Source organism: Musa acuminata, chromosome BXJ2-3 (genome assembly GCF_036884655.1).
Source record: "Musa acuminata AAA Group cultivar baxijiao chromosome BXJ2-3, Cavendish_Baxijiao_AAA, whole genome shotgun sequence".
NCBI lineage: Eukaryota > Viridiplantae > Streptophyta > Magnoliopsida > Zingiberales > Musaceae > Musa > Musa acuminata.
Window position 1 is genome coordinate 42,265,608 of NC_088340.1, and position 21,879 is coordinate 42,287,486.

At 36.5% G+C, this 21,879-nt stretch overlaps 1 protein-coding gene across 7 annotated transcripts; it reads left to right on the forward strand.

The window, feature by feature from the left end:
• Positions 1-620: 620 nt before the first annotated feature.
• Positions 621-16,620, forward strand: LOC135581152 (ubiquitin-like domain-containing protein CIP73). 7 transcript variants are annotated; one of them, XM_065101231.1, is made up of 17 exons: positions 7,009-7,162; positions 7,239-7,334; positions 8,236-8,337; positions 8,543-8,702; positions 9,319-9,426; positions 9,927-10,021; positions 10,122-10,193; positions 10,285-10,392; positions 10,549-10,633; positions 10,717-10,880; positions 11,897-12,061; positions 12,136-12,207; positions 12,276-12,405; positions 12,507-13,016; positions 13,995-14,359; positions 14,453-14,536; positions 16,242-16,620. In XM_065101231.1, the coding sequence occupies exons 5-17, from the start codon at positions 9,396-9,398 to the stop codon at positions 16,248-16,250; spliced, it is 1,890 nt and encodes a 629-aa protein (XP_064957303.1). In that variant the 5' UTR covers positions 7,009-7,162; positions 7,239-7,334; positions 8,236-8,337; positions 8,543-8,702; positions 9,319-9,395; the 3' UTR covers positions 16,251-16,620. The 7 variants fall into 7 exon arrangements, with proteins under 7 accessions (XP_064957300.1, XP_064957303.1, XP_064957304.1 ...); XM_065101232.1 differs by having other exon boundaries at positions 8,566-8,702; XM_065101234.1 differs by having other exon boundaries at positions 7,239-7,304; positions 8,566-8,702.
• The last annotated feature ends 5,259 nt before the right edge of the window (positions 16,621-21,879 follow it).

The window sequence follows — 21,879 nt, forward strand, 5'->3', positions numbered from 1 at the left end:
CTTTTCATCGTCAATATTTTCATCCATAACAGTGACCCCGACAACGTTGTCATATGTCATTATCGATGCTATTTGACATCACTAACCGAAATATTAAAATTATATATATTTATATTTATAATAATAAAACTGGATAAATTAAGTTAGATATTTTTTTTTTATAATTATAATAATTTTAATATAAATTTTTAAGTAGTTAGTTCAGTTTGGAGACATCGAAATGATTCGGCCCATGGTTGACCCAAATCACCGACATATTGGCTCGGGCAACGAGTTCAATTCCCATTGATCACGGATACTATGGTTTCTCTCACCTCTCAAAGTCATCATCCGCCCGCCATTCTCAATCCAACTGTTCCACCTCGTCAAATCGATGGACCAAAGTATCTCCTTCGACTATTTAACATGATCAATATCTACATTGTAAAAAATCATTTTTATACAAATTTAAATTAATGCTGATCATGATCAGTAATATTTGACTTTTAATATTTGCAAGGACTCAGTATTTGGTAATATATTATTAAAATATGTAATTTTGAATTTGCTATTTCCAAACTATGTAAGGATATAAATGTAAAAGGACCATAAGAAAGGCCATTAAAAAAAAAGGGAGAGAAAATAAAACAAAAATTTTCTCTGTCTCACTTTAAACTCGAGTGAGGCCCTGCGCAATTCCAATTCCCCACTTTCGGCTTACGCCGCCTCTTTGCGTCGTCGAGGGTGCCTCTCCCTCCCTCCTTCGGCGATCGTCTTAGGTAACGAAGATCTGAACCGATGCTTTTGCGTTTCTTCATCCTGTTTTTAATCGGATCCGTGCTTAGGATATAGGGGATCACTTTGCTTGGGGTCTCTTTTCATGGTTCGGCGATTCGGATTGTTGGGAACTTCTAGTCTTGTTGATGATTGCAATCTTCGATGCTAGTCTCGGCGATGTGGAGTTATGGCATAGGCGGATGAACGTGTTGAGATCGTTGATGTGCTTATGGGGGTGTTAGGGTTTTCTGTCTTCGTGGTTTTGATTTGTTCAGATGCATAAAACATCGTGTAATTTAGGAGTTCGTTTTGTGGAAGTGAAAGATAGGGATGATTCGCTGGGACGGATGGAGATTTTTGTGTCAGCTTGGGTACGTACCGAGCATGAGCTGAGGAATTTCTTTGAAAGAAATAGATAAAAGCATGAGGAGGTGGATTGTGGAAGTGCTTATGTTCCTTACTTCCTCACCGACGTTTTCAAGCAACCGGTACCAGGGCCTAGTATGTTTCTTGTATGGGCACTCTAGCCATGACAGTTGATGGAGGAACATTTTAGTTAGGATCTGTATTGCGTGTAGCTGTATGGTGATCTAGGCTTAAGTTTTCCTTTTCTCCTTGAATAACTGGGTGGTCTATGTGCACGTGTATATATAGAGTAGGAAAACAGACATCAAGCTGTTAATAATAACTTGATCTTGCATTTATGCAGCATATTGCTGAGAAATGATCATTCATAAATATATATAGTACGATTATTGAGGTTTTTACATACTTATGCTAAATTATTCTGACGAATCTGATAATTGATGGGTAATGAATATGCCATTGGAGTTTTTGAAGGAATCTTCGATGCATGAACCCTGCTGTTATCTTGCTAAGGAGATATGTGCTCCTTGCACAACCAGACAATTTTGTCTTAAAATAACTTGTACGAACTGTGAAATATGTTAAGAAAAAGAGGTGCATTTTGGGATGAATTTATCTGTCTAATAGGTACTGGTATAATGTTTGGAATATGATGGAACTACAAGATTTATAAAACTCAACCTACTGACAATGCTTTTTCTTTGCCAGTGTTTTGAATTATACAAGCTAATATGATGTTTGAATTGTTAGAAAATGTTTTATTTAAAAGTGTCATCTTACCGTCTCAAGGTGAAAGTTCTGGTATGGGAAACTGTATTATCTTTTATAAAGGCATTAGGAGTAGCAGGGTTAACAAAAGTTACGTTCTCCATTATGAGACTTGTTCCACCATTAGTTTTCATTGTTGTACTTAAACCTCTAGGATTTTGTTTCTAAGCTGCAGTTTATAAGTTTTCCCTTTCTTTTGTAATGCATCCTGTTGTGAGAAACATTCATGATCAGTAGGTCATTTAATGATCTTGTAAATTCGTTTTGCATTTTTGGATTTGCAAATATATTACCGAATGTGATTCACAGTAGAATTATGTGCTTCTGACATAGCTCTTGATTGAATCCTTGATTTATGTTTACTACTTTTCCTGAACAAACTATTCACTTTGGCTGGTCTAATGCTTTTTCAACTTCATGTGATGCCCCCCCTTCTCGTCCCTTACACTTTTACCTTGAAATTCTTAGTGCAAATCGGGCAACGTTTCTGTGTAATTCTTCTTGCATGTTATCGCATGAGTACCCATGTTGTGCTTTGCATGTATCCAAATTTGGTTTGTGTCGATATTTTGCTGACATGGTATTTGTCGTTGCTTTGGCTTCGAACAAACATATGCTGGCTGGCAGAAACCTTGTATAGGTTGGCATAAATGTTGCACCCATATTTTGGTTAGGAGTTATCAAACAAGCTTATGCATGGTTGGACATTCTTGTTATATTAGTTGAGTCCTACTGGAATTTAACAATAAATTAGTGTTTTTAAAATCATTAGACGTCAAGGTCCTAAAATGCCCGAGGAATTAGGCACTTGTTTGAGTGAAGTGATGTGCTTCAGAATATTAAAATATAAAAAATATCATTATTGATAAATATGTTCATAAAAATAAAAAGTATCAAATTGAAATCATATAGCCGATTTGAAATGACTGTATTAGCCTTAAGATGAGAAGCGATATAAAGTTTACCTAAATAGGTTGATTCCATGTCAATGTACATATAGTCATGTCTTAATTTGACCATTCAAAATCTTCCATATGACATTAGATCAAGCGAATCCAGATATGAGTTGAGCTCCAAAAGTATTTGCACATTTGTATTCAATTATATATTTATATATATATATATATATATGTATATATATATGTATGTATATATATATATATATATATATGTATATATATATGTATGTATATATATGTATGTATATATATATATGTATGTATATATGTATGTATATATATGTATGTATATATATATATATATATGTATGTATATATATATATATATATACATACATATGTACATACTATTCATAATGATGTGATTCTTTGATCACTACACTTGAGTTGACTTGTAATTTGAGCTCAATCCCATTCGATAGGATGATTCTTGACCCAAATCTAGAATTGGGTGTGTCATTGGTGTCTTGGTGCAACGGAATTGGAACCAAGTGTGTTACTTACTGTGATTTAATACTTAGTGCGCTACTTATTGCATGTATATTCACATTTGTCCATCACACATCGTGATTTGGGCGTGAGAAAAGGTCGTTCGTGAAAGAGAGAGAGAGAGAGAGAGCAAAAGGGATCGGCTTCTATCATCCCCCAATTCCCCTTCCTTCAAAACTCTTTGTCTTCCGACGATCGATCACGTCTTTTGCCCTCACATCTACCATCGGGCACTGATCGATTCCATTGTATTCGCCTTTAGGTCAGTGCCCTCCTTGCCTGGGCCCCTTTCTATTTCAATCTCTTGTGTTACACTAGCGCTTGGGCTCAGGTGAGCGCCCAAGCGGCACTTCGGTGAATCACATCGCTTTGTCATATTCATTGGTATGTGTTGTGTTGACATAATACCAGCACTCAACATTTCTTCATGCTGCTAAATTTACGACATGCTGCTTTGTCATCTTTACATTAGTAGATACAGGATAAGGATACTGTAGTTCCAGCTATAGCAGAATGAATCGGTTTCACACTAATCCATGTTGGTAAATAATAAATTAAGAGTCTCTTCCAATTCTTTTAATGGCTTTGATAGCTTTGTTTTTTCCTAGCAGTAGAGTAACTCACTAATACATGTTGGTAAATAATAAGAGTCTCTTTCAATTCTTTTAATGCCTAGCAGTGTAGTAACTCTTTATTGTGTTCATATAGCATCCTTGATGTCGTGTATATTAATATATTGATGCTGCTTTTAATGACATCTATTATATAGTTCTTTTGAGGGGAGTATGGGGACAAATGATCCATCTGAAGCAACTACGTCGTGTATAGATGTTGCACAAGATTCTGAGAGCACCGTTGAGATAAAAATTAAAACATTGGATTCTCAAACATACACTTTGCGAGTAGACAAGTCTGTAAGTGCTTCGTTTTTGTTCATGAAGTTTATTGCAGATTATTATATTTCTTTATTCCTTTTCCTCAATATTTTGTTCAATTGCTTGTTAATATGTTTATTGATCTTGCAATTACTATTATATTTTTCTTACATCTAAAGACACAAATTATCTCATTACTTCACATGAGATTTCCAACTCTTATTTCCTTGGAAATGGTGCTTTTATCATGAAATTAATTTTCCAAGCCTTTCTTTCTGTGTTTGTATAAATTGCTCACTTAAAACATAACATCTAAAAGTCACATAGTCTATAAACACCCTGCATGGTGTCCTCTATCCTTATTCGTGGGTTGCATATACATACATACAGTCCATGTATGTGTTTGTGACTCTGTGTTTTTGTGTGTTAGTATCATTTGTTAAATATATGCGTTCATTTACACAAGTAAACCTAAATACTGTGCAAAAGATGGGAGTTAATTTTGGGATTGGCTTCAAGATTTGAGATTGCATGGGATAGCTATAATTTGATTTTGACATAAGAGCTTTTTGAAATCGTTTACAGAGTGTTGTGAGAAGCCCAAAATTTGTGGAAGTCAACTAGGATCCAAAGGGCAGCCTGATGCATGAAGGTCTCACCTAGGATGATCAGCAGGGAAGAGAGAGAGAGAGAGAGAGAGAGAGAGAGAGAGGGGGGGGGGGGGGGGGGGAGTGGTTGTGACGAGTGTGGCACTAGTGGTGGTTTCATTTAGTTTCACAGGTAAGCCTTTCCTACTAACCCAACTTATTGGTGTATGCAAAGTACTAGACCCACTTTAGACCACTGACCACCTGTTATGATCTAGCTTGGTAGGACCACTGGCCTTGTATAATGAACTTAGACTGTGGTCTAAAATGCTTAAACCAAAATTATCAGTGATTGTCCCATCAAGCTTTATAAACAATCCCCAACAACCATGGGGTATCACACAATCAAATGTTTGTCAAATCTGGTTAAAGGTATACCAAATTATCCATTTTCTTCATAGTGCCTTATAAGTCCTAATCCCAACTAAGTCGGACTCCAAATGGGTCAGGTTCTATCTAGCCAAGTTTGCCTAGCTCAATGTTGGCCCTAGTTTGGTTGATCTTGCCAAGGATTGCATTTATAGTCATGTTGGCTTGGCATGTGTGGAACATACCAAGCCAGCAAGGCCAACTTCATGCTGGGTGTGGCACAGGTGGCATGTCAACTGGTATGGCTTGTAGCGACTCAGCATGGTATTGTCAGTATACACCAGTGCCGTCAACAATAATCTTGAATGTTCTACAAACCATATAAGAGATTCTGTGTCTTTCATGCAAAGTCAGAAGTTTCATGTATGTCTTTTAAAGCATTGAAATACACATGGATGCCCTTTCACAAGTTGTTCTGAAACAGGCGCATATATGTAGTTTCCTTAAAAGGTACATGTATGAAGTTGTTAATGTTATAATAGCATAATCATTTCATGACTTTGCAGAAGTTTGTAGAAAGTTGCCTCTACATGCTTTGTCATTACATTCTTCCATAATTTTTGCTGGTTAAGCTTTTACCTGCTCAGACGTATTTAATGTATGCAACACAGTTAGGTGAGGAAACATTATGTCAGAAGCATAAAACTGAATAAGTTTTTCCCATTGAGTCGAAACTTTTTCATTTTGCTATGAACTTTATTTTGAGTCAAAACATGTGAACTATTTCATCTAACAAATCTAAATAAGGGTTGCTACTCTTATTTTTTTCTACAATTAAATTGGAAATGCATATTCTTGAGTCAAACAAGGATACCTGGAGTTGACTGTACATTGGAGACTTTGGATTTAACTGATTCATCTATATTGTTTACCATAAATATATGGCTTGCCAAAAGTTAAATACTCAAACACAGGTCTTTTTTACAGTCTACAATGAATCAACTAGTGTTTCCTTATCCTAGATTAGCCAATCTGTATAAACAAGTTTCTCATATAAACAGAAAAATCTGACAGTTTTGGTTGGAAATTTCAAGTACTTTCCTATTCACAATATACTTGAATAAGATGGAAGCATTCTTTCAGAAATCTCTCAACTCTCACTCACCTGGCAAGATATGGAAGGTGAGCTGAATCTATTGCAAAAACTGCTAATGATGAATTGAAAGTTCAGCAAGAATTTCTTGGTGACTTACTATTACAGAGAAAGCGGGGAACAAACTATAAGATGCTTTTAGATGCAATTACTATAATACAATTATTGTTTCCCATCCAAACCATTACATATGTTGCAACAATAAATCATCAATAAGATGACAATAGAAATATTTGTATATTGTGTCATCTATATTTGCAAAATTTTGCCTTTTTTGTTTAAAACCATTATCTGTTTTGTCCAAAATGGTTCTCAAGTGTGATAGTAATATCATCTAGAGAAGCACTTTAAAATTCTCAAACCAGACCGGCATTACAATTAATCAGGCATATTTAACACATCTAATTTACCTGTTCTATCTTAGTCTCATCAAAGTGCTGTTGTGCTGTCATTCATTATGAACATTCAAGATCTTGCAACTTCTAGTCTCATTATTCTGAAGTTTGCATCATGTTCATGTTTCACTATATTAATATATTCGCTTGGCAGGTGCCAATTCCAAAATTGAAGGAACAAATAGCTACTGTCACTGGGGTAATATCAGATCAACAGCGCCTAATCTGCCGTGGAAAAGTCTTGAAGGATGATGAAATCCTTTCTGCATATCGTATCCTTTTTTTGGTTGTTTTGATGATGTTGTTTGTCATCTAATTAGATTACTAAATGTGATTGGAGAATAAGTGAATAACCATTCTTTTCTTTTTTTTTGTGTGTGAGGCAAGGGCAGAAAAACTGCATTACAAACTTACAGTCCCATTTAATTGGTGTCATCTCTAGATGGTATACTTTTAACTTCTCAAACATGCACTTCAAGCACATTCTTGAAATCAAGGTTCAAAATACTGATCCATTCCAGGACACGAACTGGACCCAACCAGTCCGATAGGGGTTGTACGGCCTGGTGAGCAAACTACACCGCCTGGTGAGCAAACTACATCAGGCATACTGGATGGTAAACAACTTGGTTCCAAATAGTACGAGGCGCTAAGCCTACTGCTTGGTATTTGTATTTCTTTTTTATTTTTTTAAACGATGGCTGTCAGACAACTGGTTTTTTATGGTTGTATCTCTTTCTTTTTCTCCTTTTTCACCTTCCCCTTGCTGTGTTACCCGCCACCACCTCCTCCTACCAATTCACCGCTGTCTGCTCTTCCGTTGCATCACTGCCACCATATCATTTTCCTCCTCCTCTTGTTCTGCCCCTCTTCCTCTTCCTCCTCTTGCTCTGTGTCTTCCCCCTCCAGCCAGACCCATACTGGTCGGCATGGGAGTGAACCAACACATGGTATGCCTGATTGTACCTGTACCATATTGGTCCACCCAGGGTGCGGTATTAATATGAGACCGTGTTCTAAAATCTTGCTTGAAATTTTTAGGGTATCTTCTACTTTGGGTACTAATGCTTAACTTGGTAATATGTTGATGTTCTCTTCCATTTTTCTTACTGAAATCAGTTTTGGATATGCTTGTCTGGACGCACAGACATGATTCCTTCCAGAACGTTGTATTGTTTTTATCACATAACTTACTTTCCTTGCCAATTATTCATGCTTGCTTCTTGATTCATAAGATCTGATGATGTTTAGGTGTACTGCATCTTGTGCACATATTTTGTTTTTAAGCTTTTCCAGAGAATCCATCATATGCATAGAGAAGGTTAGTTAATTTTATTAACATCTTATTCTCTATCACTATCATGGCCTATCTTGAGAATTGAAATACGCTGGTGATTTTGTTTTCTTATGTTACCATGCTAATAACTGTTGTAGGCTATTTTGTTTTCTCATATCATCTTATCATCAATTCCATTGTGTCTTTCGTTTTTATTTATTGTTTTTTTCTTCCGTTGGCAGATCTCTATCCTTTCTCACTTAGTGACACCAAAATGGATATTTGGGAAATGTAAGGTGGATTAAGGGGAGCATAATTTAACATCTTAGTCATGCAAATGCCAGGTTTTTAGTTTTGTTGTTAAGTTGTTTATAGCTCAATATTGGTTAATATTGCCTTAGTTATGTGTGTTTATAAGCAAAATGCAATTTAAAAATAATAATTACAACTGGTTGAAATTTTGATTGTTCTCTACTGAAAATTTTATAGCTGATATGCTTATATTTTGAGTAGTCCTAGTATTTTGATCAAATCTTTTGTCTATTCAAGGATTTCTGTTGTTGGGAATGTAGCTAGCAGTGGGTACTAGCACTGGTGTGGACAGTGGGCACAGGTGCGCGGCAGTATCTTGCCTATCTTCAGATGTGGGCATGTTACTGGCACATTCATGGCATTACCAGCACATGCCATCCAGCTAAACGCTGACATGGTATCCTGCCATGTCAAGTGGTCAATGCAATCTTTGCTTGAATTGGATTTATTAGATATTTTTTTTAAGTTTTTGCTGTCTGGTAAAATTCTTTAATTGAAATGTGTTGACTACATGTGGCAGTTTGAACCTTTTCACTTATCAGAACCCTTGATGGAGAGACTTTGTTCTGCTACTTCAAAGCATTATTTGTGCTTTCTTGACCCAAAAAATGATAAATTTATTCTTTATGATTGTAGAACATGTGATTCCTGAATGTAACTTCTGCACAGCACAACAAGTCTTAGGTGTAGAACTTTTTGCAGAAGTAGATATTCTATGTAAAACATTGATGAGGCTAAACTGTGTTGCAAATATCACGATATATATTGTAGAACTTACATTATTAAGCTGCCTAATCTTTGATACTTTTTTGACACTTGTACTTATTTTTAAAATTTTTGTTATAAACCTTCTGCATGAGGGCACTTACAGGCCTTTTTTATTGGATCTATTCTTTAGAGTAGAGGATGGTTTGAAAAGAACACAAGAACATATTATATCTTATCTTGTTCTTCTGATGGTCTCTTGAATTAAATAACTTCTGAATCGGGTTCCTTAAAAAAGGATGATTAAGATGTTGAAGATGGTCACACCTTGCATCTGGTTGTTAGACAACCACATCAGTCCACGCCATCACCATCAACAGGTCAGATGGGAAATGAAGGTGCATCAGGCCAGTCAGGTTTGATCTTTTAAGTTCAAACACGGTTTTACTATCGATACCAGTACTTTTAATTCGGTGTTCTTTTTGAACCTCTTCATTTTTTATACTGAGCCTAACATCCCATCTTGAAATCGGCTGTTCATTATGCAGTTTGTCGAACAGAGTAAGAACTGTTTGAACTTTTTTATGCTTCTTCTTGAAGATCAGATGCCTTAATGATGCTAGAAGTTCAAGTTGCAAAATATATTTCTTTCTTATACTAATTGATGGAGTTATGGTATAATAAGTTTGTTAGAAGATGCAATTCACACTAGGAACATATTGACATATTAAATGGAGATCATTCAGTGCTTGATCTCTTGTATTGTAGCCGTGGCAATAATCTTATATGTAATTAGTATATGTTTCTCTTCTGTTGTTGGTTTCTCCATTAGCATTTCAAAACACCTCAGGACTTATCTACATTAGAGAATCAGGATTTGAGAAGAGAAATGTAACAAAGTGATTTTTTTCATCAGATGCTTCTCGTAATCATGGTAGTCAATCAACTCGTACCTTAGTATTTGAGACTGTTAATATTGGTCAAGGTGATCATCGTACTCAACTTTCTCAGGTAATGTTGCCAGTAGTAGCTATTTGTTTTCCCTCTGCTTCAGCAGGAGCTTGAATTACTTTCACTTTATCGTGGTTAAACATGCTATTTTCTTGAGCAGATTATATCCAGCATCTTAAATGCTGTTGCGACAAGAAATACCGGATCCCAGACCTCAGGCCCCAATCTTAGGGTAAATCTTACTCCTTGCTTGCATTTTATCATTAAGAAAAATTTGTTGATTTTGATATTCCACTATAAACGACTAACATATTGCTGGGCAGAATTTGAGCGCAGGAGCATCTGTTGATTATCCGGGTATTGAGCTTGGTTCAGGGCAGGTTCCTAACCAATTTCACTCTGCAGTTCCATTGGGGTCTGAGCAGCCAACAGTAAGTTTGCTGAAGGTGTATTGTAAATTTGTTTTCTGATTGTAAACAAGCTATTTACATTTTATTGACTGCACAGACTTAAAAATCCAAACTTAACTATGCTTGATCGGCTATCCCTTTTGGTATATACTTTCTTATAAGTTCACATTTCTGCAGGTAATACCTGATTCTTTGACCACTATACATCAGTATTTGGGCTTCATGAGGGATGAGTTTACGAGGGAAGGCTTAAGTGCTAATGGTACAATTCTTCACAAACTAACCAGGTTCACTTTCTTGTAAGCTTTTAGCTTTTCAGATAACTAAACTCATATTCTTTGGTAGGTGGGGAACACAGAAATGAAGCAAGCGCTGCTTACATGAACAATGATAGCCTTCAGTTTCACCAGTCTTTTAGTCCGGGTGGTCTACCTAGTCCAGCATCTTTGGTAGAAGTACTGCTTTCTACAAGACAACTACTAATGGAACAGGCTGATGGTTACATATCTGTATGTATTCATTTTCTGTGGTTCTTATCAAGTTGAATTTTGACAAAGAAAGAAATTATGCATAAGTTTCTACGAAATTCTTGCATTCTGTTTGTAGCATAGTTGTGCTTTCAAACTTTGGTCCGACCAGTTTTGTGAACCTTGATTGCAAGTACATTTTTTTAATTTGAACATGTGGTGGTGCAGTAAATGTTCTTGGGGATTTGGAGTTAAAGGTTTTTCTTATACACAAGTTGCTAGGATAGAGATATATAAAACAAATGGTTACTGTTGGATGCTTAAAAGGATCGATTTACATAAAATTACAAGTTATGTGTGAAAGTCTCTAGCTAACCTTGGCAGCCTTGAGCAGCAATTTTAAGGGCAACTATTTGGATGAGCTGTCTAAGTGAAGGATTCAAGTGATATGTCCAGGACTATGTCACTGCTTGAATTGTTGTAGTTTTAGTTCCAACTGTGTTATGATTTGGTGGTTACTAATTACTTTTTACAACATTGTATAGTAGTCAAAGGTATTGAGGATCAAGTAAATTGGCTTGATGTTGGGCATTTCACTATTACTACCCACTAATTTTTGATTCGATCAAATATCATTTTGTTGAAAAGCTCTGATTAGGCTGTATATTGAGTGTGTTGGACAGTAATTTTCAGATAGTCATTGATGAGACAATGAAGGTATAAGAAAATCAGGCATCAGATCATTGTATGATTTTGACTTTTTTATTTGCTGCAAACATTGTCAAGGTTTTGGATATCTTAATGATTCAAGCTGACTTGCACTTGGTGTTCTGTTACTTCTCTCTATATTCTTGGCATGTCTTGATAAATTTTTATAGGCAAGTAGAAGGCTGTTTCTAGTATTCTGTGTTAAGCTCTTGGGACTTACATTCAGAATCTATGGTTTAATATTTGCTCCTAAGCATTTTGTAATTAGGAAAAACTGATTTTCTTATTCATACAGTAATTCTCTTTTTGTATCTTTGTGATAGTTGATGTTATCTTCTTGTTTGATACAGCAATTTGCAAGAGGTCTAGAGGATCAAGTAAATTTGACCGATCCTCTTGTGCGTTTAAGACTTCAAAACAGTGTGTTCAGATCAGGAGTTCTGTTGCAAAATTTAGGGTCCTTACTTCTAGAGCTGGGTCGCACAACAATGACATTGCGCTTGGGTCAAACACCAGTAGGTTTCATAAGCAGCTTTCTTTCCAAATATTCCAAATGTGCTTGTTGTTTAATGAAGTTTGTCATATGCAGTCTGAAGCTGTAATTAATGCTGGACCAGCAGTTTTCATCTCTGCATCTGGTCCAAATCCTGTGATGGTTCAGGTTGAACAATTCCATTCTATCAATTTGTTTTCAATTAATTTCTGTATGACTAAACTTGGTTGTTGCAGCCTGTTCCTTTCTATCCAGGATCAAGTTTTAGTCCGCGTGTGGGAGCTACATATGCTGGTCATGGTTCACAAGGTGAACCACTTGGTCCTTCATTGGTTCCAGGAAATATCAGCATACGTTTCCGTGCCGGTATATTAGATTTTTCTCAATCTTTAAGCACTTACTGCTTTATGCTTTTGTTTCTTAAATGCCTCTGACCACATAGATGATGAAACCATTACTGCCACTAGGTCGGCCAGTACCTGTTTCCCCTCATAACCAAACTGAGCAGGGTGTACAACAACAGCAAGAAACCACAAATCCAACAAGAAATTCTTCTGCTGCAAATGCTGCTCCTCAAGCATTTTCAGGGGTTTCAAATAATGCATCTCTTTCTGAAGAGTCTGGAGTAAGAGTGTTGCCTATAAGAACAGTGGTTGCAGTACCTGGTGGAGTCAACCGCTCTACCTCTGATCCATCTGGTTCTAGTGCAGTTGGGCTAATCTACCCTCTTCTAGCAAGGGTTCAGCATGTTGCTACTGGGAGTCTGGATGATGCTAGGGGCACTGAATCATCTAATGAGATAAATCACGATGGCCATAATGCTGAAGAGCAAGCAAATATTGGATCCACTATGCATGCACAAAACCTAGAATCCACCATTGGAAATTTTATTAATGATATCGACAGCACGCCTGCAAATGCCGTTCCTTTATTTTCGGAGTTTAACCCCTCAGTAAATGAATCAGCTTCGTATCAAGGTTAGTGTGGCACTAGTTCTCCCTCCCCTCTCTCTCTCTCTCTCTCTCTCTCCCCCTCTCCTTGTTCCTGTATTGATTTGTTAAGTGCTGAAATTTTAACTGATAATTCCTAACACTATATTTCTGAGAATTTTTTAATACACATTTTAGCTAATTCGGTGACTTCTAAAAGACATGTTCTTGGAAGCTATAATAGTCTTTTTGTCTCATGGGATCGTATGCCACTAGCTTTGTGTACTATAGTCATGAAGTGACTAGATAGCAAATGGAGAGCTAGGGAAGGTTTTCAATGGCTGTTGTATTAGCAGATGATATGTATACGTCACAATTTGGCCAGTAAGTTTCAGTGCTAGAAGATCAATGACACTATTCAGCTTGCATCTTGCATCGTGTTGCATTCTGGCACAAATCAGCTGAAATGTTAAAATAAAAGGGAGCAGGACAAGGTGGGTAAAATGAACAAGATAAAACAAAATAGGGTAATAGTACACATTGTTTAGTTGAATAACTGTGGAGAGGGAGAGCCTTCATGAATCTCATTATTTATGTTAAAGAATGCGAGGAGAGCTACTAGAATTACAATCAAAACATTGAGGTGCCTAAATTATGACCTTATATCGTAACTTGGCTTTGAGACACTTTACATTCGCAAAAGCAGATGAAAGTGATGGATACACTCCATTCGAAAATGAATACAGTAATTGCTGGATGGTAAAGCCTTTACAGTAATTACAGTCCTTCTAGAATGTTATTTGACAATCTGTTATATTCAGTATCTTATTGCATCATGTATTATCTTTATTATTTGCACAAGTAGTTCTCACTAAAAGGGCCATGCACTCTACTTGTTGTATTAATTTGACTAGATTAAACAGTCCATGTTGAGTAGATTCTTAGAGTGTGTTTTGGGTTCAGAGTTTGCCATTCACTGTTAGTAAACTAGAAGGGATGATAACATCTGAATAATTTACTTTTCAGGGTCTTTAAGGGACTTCATTAGTGCAGGCCAACAGGGGCCACCTTCCAGTAATAGCACAAGTAACACCGAAGAGCTTGGCCATATTTCTCAGCTGGCTAGCAGATTGGATCAGTGGCTGCAGTCAATTTTCCCTGGAGAGCAAGTTGTTGTTGGAAGCAGTAGTCATCAGGAAATGACTAGAAGTTCTGTCACAGATCAAACAGACATAGGTAGGAACTCCCAACCTGAGGAGCATACGGGTGTAGGTGAGGATGAAGGAGTATTCTTTTCTAGGTTGGTGCGGAATCTTATGCCATTCATATCTCAAGCGACATCGACAGGCCAAGATGGGTCACCAACCAGTCATGGTTCTTCAACAGCACATGTAAAAAAGATCTTCCTATTGTTGCACTTCTGCCTGCTGGCAAAATGTGTTCATATGCTTAGTGGAACTAATCTCAATGATTTGCATATACAGGTTGCGGGGGAGAACTTGAATGACTTGAGTAATTCTCAAAGTCGTCGAGATCCACCTGAGGCCCCTAGTTCCAAACGCACAAGGGTTTGTCATTAAGAAACCTTTTTTATTTACATTTTATCATATACATCATGCATTTTTAAAGATCCACACAGCTATCGGCCAGCATCTTATTACATATTGGTAGCTGTCTTTAGTCAGATTGATAAATATGCAGAAAAAATCTGTATTGGCACCAGCTCTTGGTTGGATTGGTATTTATCCGATTGCTATTTGGATCTTCGATGGAATGAATTGTTAATGTTTGTGAAATTCTTACATTAGTATTAGAAGAAGTCACAAGGACCAACCAGTACTTGGAACCTTGATGGAATCAACTTTTAATGTGCATGATGTCTGCTCATATCATAATTTGTTTAGCATTAGAGAAAAGATGTACAACGTATTTGACTCTTTTTCTGCGAAAGAATAATGAATCTCTTCCTAAAATTTATTTAGTAACTCATTATTGGATGCATATTTCCCTTTAAATCATGTATGCATGTTGATCTCCTACATTAGTTCTGTAAAATTTGCTCGGAATAATAAACATACATTGTGTATTAAATTCGTAGTCATGCTGCGTGGATTGGAGATGATAATTGGATTCAAAACGTCTTTGAGACAAGGACAAAAAAGAGGAAATTACTTAGTGAGGATAAAACTAATATTGATAGATTATACATGATAATTAAAGGGTTTGATGAGTTTACTTTGCCAGCATTGCTTCGAGGAATATAATCAAGGAGATCATCGGCCTGCAACTAGGGCTAGGGTTTCTGAATCAGATTGCTTTTGGAAGGAGAAGTTTCCTTCGGATCTTGAATTCATCCATATGGATCGTCTGTAGAAGGTTAAAGGTTTAATAAAATGTATATCTTTTGCGGAAAAAGAATTTACACATTAAAAGGTTGTGTTATGACTCATGTTTAATTACAAATGGATAGGAATTGTATAACTAGGGTGGGTAGTTGGTGAAGAAATGTTGGTTTGTACACTCTAGATGGTCATATATCTAGACTGATGGTAAGAAATGGTCAAACTTAGCTAGTATCCAGGTGGACAGGACTGTTGATGTTACAACATTTGTCAATATCATCACAATTGACCATGCACTGCTAAAAATTTTGTGGCCAATAAAAACAGATATAACAGAATTCAGCATTATGCGATTTATTTCATTTTCCATGAGTGTCCATATAAGAATTTAAGACATCAACATACCATGTTCAAACAGCAGAATATGTGCAACTAGGTAATTTTACTTGCACAAATATATAATCCATGTTTGTATTGTTATAATGTATCCCTTAGAAATGTTAGTTTAATTCATGTTTTGATTGCAAACATATGATGCTATATTGTTTATAACTTGTGCTAACTTTTAGTCTAGATAGAAGTCATGCAACCACTATGGTATTTATTCTGTTTATCCTCCACTATGGTATTTATTCTGTTGGGTTTGATCTGTTATGGTCTTCACAAATAAAAAGGTAAGGTTTATGCATGCCATTTTGTCTTACTGGTACTTCGAGCTGTCACAGTAGCTCGCATTTCACCTTTGGTTTCTTCCTGTCTTCACCGATGCATTTTTTTTTTTTTTCATCATAGCAGAATATTATGCAGTGTAATCATATACAACCCTAAATTATTACGTATTATCTTTATACCAATGAGTGCAATACCCATTAAGAACCTATATTTTTCGTTCTACTTATTAAACGTGGCTTAATTGCCTCTGTTGATGCAGAGAGACTGATTTATTCCAAGATTTGCACTCTGAAGATCTTGACAATGCTAGTGAAAAGCCATCTCATGGTTCAATTGCCAACATGTGAGAATGTTGTATTTGCCTCTCTGCGGGATTTTCTAGTTATTATTGTTTTGCAGCAGTACAAGTTCATAAGGATGGTTTCCGGCGTCACAGACGAGAGAGACTATCAGGGTTGGAGTATCAAAAACGAAAGGATTCAAGATGATGGCAATTTCTTTGTTTTGCTATATTATATATACTATCGCTTTGTACCCAAAAGACTGTACATTGATTATCATATTTATAGTTTGTGGCATGAACATGGGGAGTTATATTCAAATACTCTTCAATAAAAGTATTATCATTTGTCTGCCCATTGTAGGTAACGATAATACAACTCACTCTTTGGTAGGAGATACGTTAGTTCTGTGAATGGAACTGAGTATCACGATACATCTTTGCGTTAGGCATTTTTTAAAAGAAAAGCACGATTGCCTATCGATGTGGATACATTTAAGATTTGCAGGTATATCCATATAATGTTAAGGTTTTATAATCTTCTGAAAATGGGTTAATTACATATTACCATCTATAATTAGCTATGTTTAACATCTCAGTTAATTATACTTTACCTTCTATAATTATAAAAATAAAATATTTAATTCTATTTTTTTTTTACGTTTCGGTGAAAATATCATATGCTATCACATGCAAAAAAAAAAAATCCTAAAATAGGATTAAAAATATAATTTTGCAATGTGATTCTCACTGCGAAATTATCTTTTTAAATGCTTTCGGACTAATTCTCACTGTCTACTAAAACCCCACGTACTTAGTTATAGTCGCAACTAGTTCGCTCGGCACACGTGAACCTCCTGTTGCTGACACGTGGCACCTATGGCCTAGACCAAGCTCAGTCATCGTGACCTGCCCAACATTGAATTGCAATCACTACGTGTCATTAGATCTAATAGTTGTTCATCGAATCGATGGTTGGCACGAAAGAGCTTACCAGCCACGAGCTGTGGGCCAAGAGCCATGTCAGCTGCCACGTGAGCATCGACCATATCCATCCCCCCTCGAAGCTCATCGATAGATATCTTTCCCCCCTCTCTTCCGAAGAAAAGGCGAAGCAGAAGTTTTCTTTTGGGAGTTAAGCACGAGGAAGGAGGGGGCTGTGGGGAGGTGCAAAAAGGGTGACAACGTCGTTGGACCGAGATAGCCAGGGCGTAGCTTTGGGATTCGACAAGAGGCAAGCCCGCCAAAGGAGTCCCCCGACTCGGTCGCTGAGCTAGCCGACCTCGTTGACTTTTTCTATGACATTGAGCAGGATTTGTAAGCAAGGGATGGCGCTCGCTCGAGGCCGTGCTGGCCAAGTCAAAGGGGTGACTCGATGGCAGGTCGGATTCGAGCAACAACGGAAGGGGCCTTTGAGGTGGTCGGGTCTACCAAGGGATCTAAAAGAAGGGTTATCGATTTGCTCCAAAAGAAAGGGTTGGATGATGGTGAGTCTCTTTGGGATTACAAAGATTATTAGGTTGATCAAGGCCTTGTGTCCATTGTTTGGATCCAGTCAAAGCAACGATCTAGAAATCCTTGCAGATGTACATTTGATACTAAACATGATCCTTTTTTTTTTGTAGTTCATTCATAAGGTGTTTGGTAGAAAGAGTTTTGTAGTTCCATAAGTCTCCTTTTTTTCTCGGAAGATGCTCTTCTTGGCGCTATGAAAACACATAAAAAGAGAACTCCAATCAAAGTTCAATTTTAAGATAGGAAAATGACCCCTTAGCAATATTATAAATAACCCCTTACCAATCAAAGTTCAATCAAAGTTATTTTTAAAAAGATTATAAATAACCCCTTAGCAATATGACTAATTTGCGGGGCAGCAACATAGGAAAACGGTACAGCATATCACTACCCTCGTTAGCCCCGTCCCTTACACCATGGTATGCTCGGCCATTCACAGAATACAAACTTTTCAGGCATCCCTACCCATTCTGTAGGAAAAGCCCTTCACCCCAAGTCCTTCCGTTGGTCAAGAACACAATGACCTGCGTCAAAGTATATAGAGTTCAAACGTGAACAACACAATTTCAATTTCCGGCAAGTAAAGCATACAAGTTTGAGATTCTATAGAACTTTTCAAAATGGATGTGTGATACACATAGAAGACAAAAAAAAACCAAAACCACAGTTAGTGTACAAAACACCATGTAATAGTGTCCCAGAAATGTGAATTAAATCTAAACAAATATGTAGACACCATTGTCTCTCAAACAATACACCGTCAATTTTCCAAAAGACATCGTTAAAGTTGCAGATTCTATAGAACTCTAAAAAATGTATGTGTGACACACATGAAAAGACATAAAAGACCCAAAAACATGGTTTGTCATACCACCCCATACAATAATGTCCCAAGCAATGTGCCTTAAATCTATAAAAAATGTAAACATCATCTGTTGAACAGTGCAACAATGCCAATTTCCCAAAAGAAAACGTAAAAGTTTCAGATTCTATAGAGCTTTCCAAAATGTATGTGTGATGCACACAAAGAGCAAAAAAAAAAAAAAAAAAACCAAAACCACAGTTTGTCCCACCATGCAAAAATGTCCCATAATGGGCATTAAATCTATAAAAATGTAAAGAAACATATAAATTAAAAATAAAATATGTAAACAATAAACTAATCTGTCAAATAGCCCACACACTTACTAGTATGCTTATCAATAGCAAACTGTTTAACATTTTGTTCTTCCCTAAAATATCTATACTCCCAGGTTCACATCACATACACCTTGGATGGGTACAAGAGAAACCGGTCTAGTAGTTCTTAACTCATATAGTAATTCTTAAGTCATATGATCTCTTATAGTGGGGTTCTTTCAAAAAATCTATCTAAAGTTCATGTAATCTCACAATCAAAGATCTTAACAAGAATAACATGGAATTCTTACAGACACAACAAAGACCTTACTCTCTATGAGTTCAGACTATTTTATTTCTCTCTATAAAGGAAAAGTGAAAGCTAAAATGTATATGACGTCAATGTTAGAGTGAATATGCAATTCATAAGTTGGGCATTGATTAGATTCACAAGTTCGTAGGTAAAGCCTACGAGAACTTGCCAACGCGTCCGACAACCGGTGAGCAGTCGTTTATGGAGTTACAATTGCTCGTTTGCCTTCTAAAATCCATATTTTCTTCCTCCTCTCTTTTCTCTCTTGCATACCAATTGTTTATTGAATTGCTAGTAAAGCTGCCCTCCTTGCGAGTTGAAGGTTTTACCACGTTACATTTTGATGTTATTATTCCAATTGATTTTGATCTTTAACTTTCTTGTTTTATGTTGATACTGCTTGCCCGCATTTGTCTTTTGGTTCTCTGTTCCTATTCTATCCTAACAAGAAAGATGAAGACATCTCATCATCGACTCCTCAGAGATCTCTCCCAAAAGCTCTGTCATCCCCTTTGTTTGATCTCTAGCAAAGTGCAAAGCAAGAGCAAAAAGAAACAAAGAGGAGAGAGAGAGAGAGAGAGATGACATGGCAACGAAACCAAGAGGACAACAAGAGTCAGTAAAAGAGCGAGAGAGATGATATGGAGAAACCAACAGTGAGAGAGAGTAAATAATACCTGCCCATGGGCCCGATTATGGGTCCACACTTGCAAGCCGAGCCCACACAAGAAGTTATGATCTATGAATTCCCCCTCACATTTCTTATTGTAAGCTGAAACCACAATGGATCAAAGCGCAAGTAGAAACTGCACAATAAACTAAAACTACAACAACACACAAAGTACTACTGAAGTCAAGCAAACAATAAGAAAAGATGAACAAAAATTATATGCAACAATAGTAGACATGCAAGAAGTTTCCATCATCTTAGTAGTATAAAGAGTAAAACAAGACAGCTAAACCATAGAAAACATCTACTAAACTACTTGAGAGTCACCAAAATCCCCACTGCTTAAAATGGGTTTCCTGCTAAATATAGCCATAAGATAAAGAAGATGAGCAAGCTGAGAATAAAAATAAACTAAAATATAAAGAAAAGGAAATGCCACTGCAGTAACAGGTTATCCGCATTCCTTCATTATCAGAATAGAACTTCTTTGTTAAAGAAAAAGGTGATACAAAAGAAAAATCACAAGTACAAACCTGGTAGTCCAATCTACCAGCTAATATCCACTAGATCCATCAATTACAACCATATAATTCTATCAAGAATTGATACACAATAACACAATCATGATGTTACATAACTCAAATGGTAATCCTACTAATACTAATGTGGCACCATTTCATCAGCAAATCACAAAAATTATCTAGTGTAAGCTGGCATATTATATTTACCTTCATCAAAAATTCCAAATGGATTTATTCAAGGAAATAAACCATCCGCAATTTAAGGAGCTGTGGCAGCTATTATCAATTTTCATGTCCTCCCAACAAAAGCATCGTGCTTGATCAAATAAGGTTTAATATGGCAAGACAACAATGCAGTAAAAAAGCAACATCACAAATAAACCTTAGAAACTTCGGCAAAGATCATCCGAGGGAACTAACCCACTACCAATATTATAAATAGTGCACAGAGGGCACAAAGCAGTGGATGCTACTCATGGTGACAAATGGACTGTAGGTACCATCACCAGTCCAATTCACCCAAAGTGCACTGCAAACATAAAACTATACATTATCCAATAAGTCAGGTAATTCAATATATCAAAGATCCAAGTACCAAATATTCACTATAGAGGATGTGATGATAACATGCAATGTTAGAATATCAAATTGAAACATGATTATCCATGGCCTATGCAATATTAAATAATCAAAATATCCACCATCCCCACTATGATAAAACAAGCAATTGAAAGTGTGAACAAGTTCTAGGAAGAATTTTGGAGTAAAGAGTTATTTTAGTTGGTTTAGCCTGGATTGTACCAATTAATATAATTTGGACCAGTTACTATTGAATACAAGCTAACTTCAGTTCAAATAAGCCACTTACAAAGTGATCATAATAGCAACCGAAAGCCCACCATGGCAGCTACCACAAGTCCAGAACATCATCAGCTCTTGTTACACTTGTAGCAACTGACCTATGCAAAAAATTGCCATGATGGCCGCCTCAGACACTTAGTAAGATCATGAACTCTCCTATTAGAGTTTGCTAGTCAGGAAACTAACTTGATCTTCTAAGTCATCCTTGAGGGATGTTCATTGTCAGATCACCTTTTCTAAAGGTCATTAGACCTCCATTTATGTTGTGTTTAAAGCGCAACTATAACATCCAATTGTTAATGGTGCAATTGTGAGACAGTTTAGAAGTGAATTACAACATACCACACTTGGCATATTAACCAAAGATGAGAGAGGCTGCTGTTCAGTTCCTATGTCCATATATCCTCTTCGCTGCAGACAAAACTCAATGACAACTCACAGAGCCAGACAAAAGGCAACTTCGACGGTCTTAAAGCATGGATAAACAAGCAGTAAGACGTCTATTAACAATAGCAAGACTCGATAAAGAAACTCAGATGTTATCACTTAACCTTTCTCTCATGGTAAACTCTATTCATACATAGCTGTACAGAAAAACCACCTTACACCAGGTTTCTT